This window comes from Plecotus auritus, assembly GCF_963455305.1.
Source record: "Plecotus auritus genome assembly, chromosome: 9".
Classification (NCBI taxonomy): domain Eukaryota; kingdom Metazoa; phylum Chordata; class Mammalia; order Chiroptera; family Vespertilionidae; genus Plecotus; species Plecotus auritus.
In genome coordinates this window covers 114,474,962-114,483,578 of record NC_137783.1, presented here as the reverse complement: position 1 = coordinate 114,483,578, position 8,617 = coordinate 114,474,962, and the positions used below count along the sequence as shown (strand labels likewise).

At 39.9% G+C, this 8,617-nt stretch overlaps 1 protein-coding gene across 1 annotated transcript; it reads right to left on the bottom strand.

Annotated features, from left to right (window-relative positions):
• Positions 1 to 6,732: 6,732 nt before the first annotated feature.
• Positions 6,733 to 7,719, bottom strand: LOC308233329 (olfactory receptor 56B4-like; the record flags this gene model as incomplete). The annotated part of the gene is made up of 1 exon (XM_080640254.1): positions 6,733 to 7,719. The coding sequence occupies one exon, from the start codon at positions 7,717 to 7,719 to the stop codon at positions 6,733 to 6,735; it is 987 nt and encodes a 328-aa protein (XP_080496380.1).
• Between the last annotated feature and the right edge of the window lie 898 nt (positions 7,720 to 8,617).

Sequence of the window (8,617 nt, the reverse complement as noted above, 5' to 3'; positions counted from 1 at the left end):
TGAGGGGTTTACTAGGCCTGCAGGGGAGGGTAGTTAGGGGTGACCAGGCCTGCAGGGGAAAGCAGTTAGGGGCAAACAGGCTGGCAGGGGAGCAGTTAGGCATCAATCAGGCTGGCAGGGGAGTGGTTAGGGGGTGAACAGGCTGGCAGGAAGAAGCAGTTAGGGGCAATCAGGAAGGCAAGCAGGCGAGCAGTTGGGAGCCAGCAGTCCTGGATTGTGAGAGGGATGTCTGACTGCCCGTTTGGGATCGGGCCTAAACGGGCAGTCGGACATCCCTTGAGGGGTCCCGGATTGGAGAGGGTGCAGGCTGGGCTGAGGGACACCACCCCAAGTGCACGAATTTCGTGCACCAGGCCTCTAGTAAAAGCATAATATGCTAATTAGACCAGATGTTCTTCTGGGACAAAGCAGGGGCTGCAGCCCATGGATTGTGGCAGCCGCTGCACTGTGAGAGAGGGATCCAGGCAGCCGCTTCTGGGAAGGTCTACTCTTGCACAAATTTTGTGCATCGGGCCTCTAGTATAAACATTAAAATGTAGATGCCTCTTCTGTTGGAAACCTCCTATTTGTTGCTTCAGATCAACTTTGCACCCTGCCCTCTACCCAAAGAGGTTAAAGTCTATGGCCTCTGGTTTATGGTTGGATTTGGCTAATGGGAGTAAGCTGGTGGGAGTTCAGAGGGCAGCAAGAAAGACAAGTTGAGATATTTATTCCTTTGAAACTTTTTCTCTCAGTCCCAGTGTTGGGCAGTGTCTGTGTTTCCCTCCTGAAGGCCTCCTGTCTCCATCAGGTGGTTCCCCCATGGCTGTGGTCAGTACTGGTCAATACTGGTAGCTGTTTCTTCCCCATTGCTCCTCAGATCTATGGGATGGCAATGGCTTTTCATGTGTATTTCACCTTTCCTGTTTTTATTACTATTAATCTCTTCCCATATCTTTGGAATATTGATTTCATTATACCCTGCTCTTTGTTCCCTTTTGCATGTACTGTCTTTTTCCCTTGGGACTTTGACTGAGCTGTCTCCTTATTTCAACTGTCTCTCTCTCTCTCTGGACCCTACACCTGAATCTGCTCCATTTCTTTCCATTCTTTTATAAACTTCCTGAAATATTACTTTATATATACAGCTCCCCATTCTTTACTTTTTCTAAATGTATTTGAGACTCATATTCTCTTACTAAATCAAAATGTTCCCCCACCTGCTACTTTCTTAAAGTTTACTTTTAAGTAATTTCAGTGTTATTCTTGGTCCTTTAATACTTAGTTCTTTTCATTCTTACTTTCTTGATTTTGTTCTCTCTTGAATGTTGTAGAACATTTGCAGATATCTGTATCCAAAAGTATATTTGGGCATTTTAGTTTTAGAATTCTTCAATATCTGAGAATATTTTGGTTACCTATGTTTGTGAATAATACCTTGCTCTGTCATATATTTAGGAATCGGTAGATTTCATCTTGTGCTTTTTCTAACATAGTGCAATTCATTGGGAAACTATTTTATAAACATTTTAAGTTTTATACACTTTCTTTTCCATGGCCACTAAATGTTATCATATGGTTTTATAACATTCCCCCCTATTTTTGAATGGTTTTAGATACTGCATGTATATAATTTTGCATATATGTATGTTTTACTTTAAAAAACATACTTATATTATTTTTCTTTTATGTGATTTCTGCGTCTTATAAGCTTAAATTGAACTCTAACTGTAACCGGACATTCAATGGGTCCGTGTTGCCTGTCACTACTTGAGCCAATTAAAAAACAGGGTTGAATCATATATGAGAGTTTATTCCAATACTGCTTGCTGTGTGGCAGAGCAGCAGGTCATCCACAAAAATTAGTTCTACCAACTGCTTATATAGGGTAGGACAAAGGTCACATGGGGAAGTAACCAAAGGGTATGTAAAATGGGCAGTTTACAGATATGCATAAGAGCTGGGATCTTCAAAGGGCTTAGTGATATGCAAAGCCTGGAGTCTTCAAAAGGCTAGTAATTCTGGTTTCTGCAACAAAGTTCCAGTGCAGCTGCCAGCCAGGTTAGAATGTGCCTTCTTTAATCAGCACAAAACAATCACGGTTAACAGAGCATGACTCATATTTCTTACAATTCTAGCTGGTTCCCCAACATTCTATTTCTGCCCCTATCATAACCAAGAATTTGCCAACATGGTGTCTGTGGGAGTCTGTAAGCTTCTTAAATTGATGTGGAAAAGTATTGTCTATATTTGCATTATTTTGGGGAGAGAATCTGTTTAGCTACCATCAAATCCTCAAAAACATTGCATTATCCAAACAAGAGATGATAACTGAAACTCATTCCTTACTCAAAATTTTGATCAAAATTCACTTCTGTGTGACTTTAAATTTTCAATGGCTGTCTTTGGTTTTGTTACACAATTTATTTACATGGAATTGCTTTTCCTGTTAAGGAGAGTTATGTAGACGAGGAGATCAGTAGATGAGTGGATAAAAAAGCTGTGGTACATTTACACCATGGATTACTATGCAGCAGTAAAAAAGAAGGATCTCTTACCCTTTGAGACCGCAAGGAGGGCACTGGAGAGTATTATGTTAAGTGAAATAAGCCACTCAAGGAAAGACAAGTATCACATGATCTCACTCATATGTGGAATCCAATGAACAAAATGAACTGCTGAACAAAATAGATCCAGAGACATAGAAGCATGGAACAGACTGACAATCTCAGAGGGAAGTTGTGGGTTGGGCGCCTGAGAATAACCAAAGAATTTATATGCATATATGCATAACCCATGGACTCAGACAATATTAATAGTGTGGTGAATGCCTGAGGGTTGTGAGGCAGTGTGGAGGGGATCAATGGCGAATGAAAAAAGAGGACATTTGTAATACTTTCAACAATAAAGATACATTCAAAAAATTAAAAAAAAAATGATGACTGTGTGGTGATAAATATTAACTGAATTTATAGTGGTAGTCATCTTGCCATATATACATATGTTGTATGCCTAAAAAATATTTTATTTTGAATAACTAAACAGTGGCTTCTATATCTGTCACTAATTGATTATTATGCCACCATTATGGCATATTAAATGTATATCTGTACTAATAACAGGGTAATATGCAATTTGGTCAGGATACCCTCACAGTAACGACTGAACAGCAGGCTGCGTGGGGCGACCAGGCCAGTAGAGGGGGGCAGTTGGGGGCGACCAGGCCAGCATGGGGGGCAGTAAGGGGTGACCAGGCCAGCAGAGGGGGGCAGTTAGGGGCAATTAGGCCGGCAGGCAGAGGGGGTGAGGGGTGATCATGCTGGCAGGGGGATAGTTAGGGTTGATCAGGCAGGCAGGCAGGTGAGCAGTTAGGAGCCAGCAGTCCTGGATTGGAAGAGGATTGGGCGTAAACCAGCAGTTGGACATCCCCCGAGGAGTCCCGGATTGGAGAGAGTGCAGGCTGGGCAGAGGGGACCCCCCCCACACACACGAATTTCGTGCACTGGGCCTCTAGTGTATATATATATATATACACTAGATTGCCTACAAGTAGAATATATATATATATTCTACTTGTAGGCAATCTACTCTTTCAATTTTCTTCTGATTAATTTTGTGCCAATATAAAACTGAATTAAAAGTTTTAGTTTTATAAGAAATTTAATATACAACAGGACTATATTCCTCTTAGTACTTATTCTCTTGAATTTTAAAGCCCCTTTTATGTGTTTATTTTATAGATGAACCTTAGAATTTCTATGTTGAGTTTTAAAATAACATTTTGATTGGGACTGTGTTAAACTTGTGAATTAATTTTGAAAAATTATTGACATCTTTATAATATTAAATCTTCTCTTTCATAAATGTGAATCTTCTATTCCTGTGTTTCAATGAACTTTCATCAAAATTTGGTACTGCACTGGCTGAGATAGGTCAGTGGTTAGAGCATTGGCTTGCACACTGGAGGGTCTTGGGTTTGATTCCAGATCAAGGGCCTGTATCTGGGTTGTAGGTTCAATCCTTGCCCCTGGCCAGGGTGCATGCAGGAGGCAACCAATCGATGTATCTCTCACATTGATGTCTCTCTTCTCTCTCTTTCACTATCTCTAATAATCAATGGAGAAAAAAATGTTTTCACTCCTTGGGTGAGGATTAAAAAAAAAAAATGTTACCTTTGCTCTGTTCTTATTATAATTGCTAATATTTTGGGATGTTTTAAGTACATATAATTTTTTTGCACTATGTACTTCAATGCGTACTTATGAATGGAAATCCATTGATATTCCCTTTCTCAGTGTTATTATATTGGTTTTATTTCCTTGTCCATTTATCCACTTTGCTAAACTTGTGCCACTTTTAAATGTTTTGGGAGTTTTTTCTTTATCAAACCAACCAAATAAATACTTAGTATTTACTTTATATATGCAATTGTGTTTGTTTTGCTATTTTGTTTTGTGTATTATTTATTTTGCTAATCTATTGTCAATTCTTAATATTTTTTGATTGGTACTTTTATTTTAATTTTCTAAGTATACCCAAAAGTTGTTGCTTGCATACATAATATTTCTTCTCTTTACAAGAATTAGTATATCTTAGTTTTTGTTTCATCTCAATGAAAATGCATAGAAATTCATGACCAATGTAAAATAATTATGATTGCAAACATTTCAATTTTTGGGGTTGAATTTAATGGGACTTCAGCTACAATTTACATGAAATACAATGTCTTTTTCTGTTTTGTCTATTTTTTTTCACCAGATGTAATAAAGCAGTCTTTTGTTTGCAGTTGCTTTTTGTTCTGGGACTCTTGGAGATAGAATTTATAATTCTCAATCCCTTGGCTTATTATTTATTCACTCACAACCTTAGAACTTAGCCTCACCTTTCCTGTTTCCTAATCACAGATTTAGTCTCTAAAAAAGTGAAGAGCCCTAGAGAAGGGAAGCACTAAAGGTCAACAAAGCCAACCATTGAAACTAAAGATAAGGCAAATAATCATGTTTATTTTGTATGCAAGTTATTAGAAATTAACTTTACAGTTTTTTGTTTTTTTTTTACAATTTAGTGTTTAGGTGACAAAATATTGTTCTGTGGAACTGTAACTGGATTTGAGGAATAGGTAATATATCCAGCAATGCATACAGTGACTCATACAATGACTGTTGGGATGTGCATCTTGTTACTTTGGAAAAAAGGTGAGAATTACTTCATTGGTATTAAGAATTTCTGCATTTTTTAAAATTGAAGAGCAGAGTTGTTTTACTGTTGTATGAGAATTCAAATGTACATAAAAGGGTGTATATGGAAGCTGAGTAGTCAAAGGTGTGAACCTTGCTGGTAATCAACTTATTGTGACTCAGTTACAAACTCATGCTTTTTGCTCTGTGAGAGTGAACCTGGAACCTTTACATACCTTTGTCAGTTGGTATAATGCTCAACTTTGTTAGCTGAAAAGAATGGAGAGACATTGCAAGAAGAAAGTTATCTGTTGTGTTTTTTTTAAAATTGAGGTGAGATTCACATAACATTCAGCATTGTAACCATTTTAAAGTGGCTTCCAATACATTCACAATGTTGTGCAGCTCTCATTTCTAATTACAGAAAATTTCAACACCCTCAAATGGAAGCCTGTACCCATTAAACAGTTGTTCCCCATTTTTCCTTCACCCCTAGCAGTCACTTACCTTCTTTCTGTCCTTATGAACTTGCCTATTTTGGACATTTCATATAAATGGAATAATGAAATGTGTCCTTTTCTGTTTGGCTTCTCTCAGTTAGCATAATATCTTCAAGGTTCATCCATGTTGGAGCATGTGTCAGTACTTACCTTTTTTTTCTGGCTGGGTACTGTAATCCCATTGTATGGATATATCTCATTTTGTTTATACATTCATTAGGTAATGCACATTTGGGTCCTTTTCATTTCTTGGTATTATGGTGTGGCTTCTTATCTTGGGATAAAGGTTTTGTGAGACATGTTTTCAATTCCTATGGGTATGAACCTCAGCATGGAATAGCTGAGTTCCATGGTAACTCTGTTCAGTCACTGGAGAAGCTGCCAGGCTCTTTTCTAAAAGAGCTGCCCCAGCTGACATTCCTGCCATCTGTTGCTGCTTCAGCTCTGGAAGTGATTCTAAGAGGTTGTTCTCCGAGGTGAAATCATATACAAACCTCCTGAGGTCATTCTTCAGACTATGGTCCAGGGCATTTTCTGTGCTATATAGGATTCAGCAGACCTATGCCTCCTGACTCACTGTATCATGAATGAAGTATTCATTAAGCAGATATTATGTACAAAGGTGTGTACTAGGATAAGAGAAGGTACAAAATGAACATGGTTGAGGGTCCTTGTACTCAAAAGTGTGCATTTTTTGTAGATGTGAAAATGGTAAAAATTAATTTATATTTAATTAATTGGTTATTTGGAAGTACTTTTTAGGGCCTTTTCTAGGACTATTTTCTTCTTTTCCTAGGAAGAATACTTTACCACCAATTAGATGAATTTTTCCATGTGTATATCATATCTAAAAGAATCAGAGCTGTGTACAAGTGTGTCCCTCTCCGAGCCGCAATAATGGTCGCAGATAATTATATTGTATTCTCACTTATTTCTAGTTATAGGAAATTTCATTATAATTTTCACATGCCTATTTTGATGAGTGAGGCTACATTTTAGTGATGCTATAGGCCATTTTCCCCCATTTTTTATAATCCAGGTCTATAACCTGTTTTCTTCCTAACACCTATATTGACTTATAAAGCTGAGGTTACTTCTGAAGTGGATGGACAATTCTTCACCCACCCAAGCAGCCTTCGGAAACCCAGTCTGAGCTCATGCATCCTGAGAGCATAGACCATGGGATTGAGAGCAGGAGGGATGATATTGTGCAGCACATTAAGGAGTACAGGGATAAGGGGAATCTTTTCTTCTACAAGATGTGTGACAGACACCACTATGATACCTGAGTAGAAGAAGAGGATGAGGATGAAGTGGGAGCTGCAGGTGCTCAGAGCCTTGGACATTGCTTCTGCTGAGTTAAGTCTCAGCACAGTGCGAAGGATTAGAGCATAGGAAGAAAAAACCAGAGCCATATCACTCCCAACTATGATCCATGCTAAGAACAGTTGGTAAAATTTGTTCACAGTGATGTCATCACAAGCTAGACTGATAACCCCCAAGTTAGAGCACAAGCAGTGGTCAATTTCATTCTTGGAGCAGTAGAGTCTTTGAGCCGCCAGGACAGGCACTGGGATGGTCAACAGGCCATTCCTGAGCACCATGAATCCTGTGACTTTGACCATAAAAGCATCAGTGACTATGGAGGGGTATCGAAGAGGGTGACAGATGGCTATGTATCTGTCCACTGCCATGCAGAGGAAGATACCAGACTCCATACAAAAGAAGCAGTGGATGACATACATCTGAGCAAAACATTCAGGGAGACTTATGGCCTTGGCATCAAACCAGAAGATAGCCATAATCTTGGGCATAATGGTGGTGGCCAAGCCAATGTCGACGAGTGCCAATATGCCCAGGAAATGGTACATGGGCTCATGTAGTGTGGGCTCAAGTTGGATGGTGATGAAGATGAGGAGATTGGCAGCAAGAGCTAATAGGTAGAGCAGAGCCAAGGGCAGGGAGAGCCAGTGCTGCCACTCGTGAATGCCTGGGAGCCCCATCAAGATGAACTGGGAGATGTGGAGGCTGGAACTGTTGGTAACACTGGTGGAGGTGTCCATGGCACAGGTGCCCTGTTCTCAGTGTCTGTCCATAAAACCTAAATAGGAAGGAGGTTGCATTGGAAAATTCAGCTGTGATTTGTAATTAGGGAATCCCCAAAAACTCAGGTTCTTTAATCATGAATGACCTTCAACATTATTATTATTATTTTGCCTCCTGTAAATATTCCACAAAGGAGTAATAAAGAAGGCCAAAATTAGTTCTAAAGAGAAAAGTTGGAATAGCTATTGTTATCACTGCTTGTATGCCCAGTAAGCATGTCCAAATACATCAGCAATAATCTTAACACCAACAAATGACAAATATTAATATTTTGTTTATTCACTTCCATTTTTCTGTTTTATGTTTAAGCAGTTTACATCATACAGAGATAAATTTGTATATTGCCTTTGTCTTTGCAGCAACCTGGTCTAAGAGATAAAATAGGTGCTCAGTAAAAAGTTATCGCATGAATAAATAAATGAACCATGACTTTCCAGTATTTAAAAGCAATGTGGATTCTTAATTTTAATGAGCACTTTAGCCTATATAATAAGGAGATAATATGCAAATGGTTGTCATGCTTTCACGCCCTCGCACCCTTGTGCTGGGGCTGGGGGACCTGAGACTGGGCTAGGGGACCCTGAGGCTGTGCCTCCTGCCCTGGCACCAGGGCTGGGGGATCTGAGGCCTCACCTTTGCCCTGGTGCCAGGGCCTGGGGACCTGATGCCGCACCCCCCCCCCCCCCACCTGGTGGGGCTTGACGGGGGACCTGAGGATGTACCCCCCACCCTGCAGGGCTTGACGGGGGTGGGGCCAGCCGGGTCTGCGTCTTGCGTATTTTGAGGCATGCGCGGGTGGGCAGGGACTTGATTCTGGGTCCTGTGGCATGCCCCAGACTCTGACAGGAGGGAGAT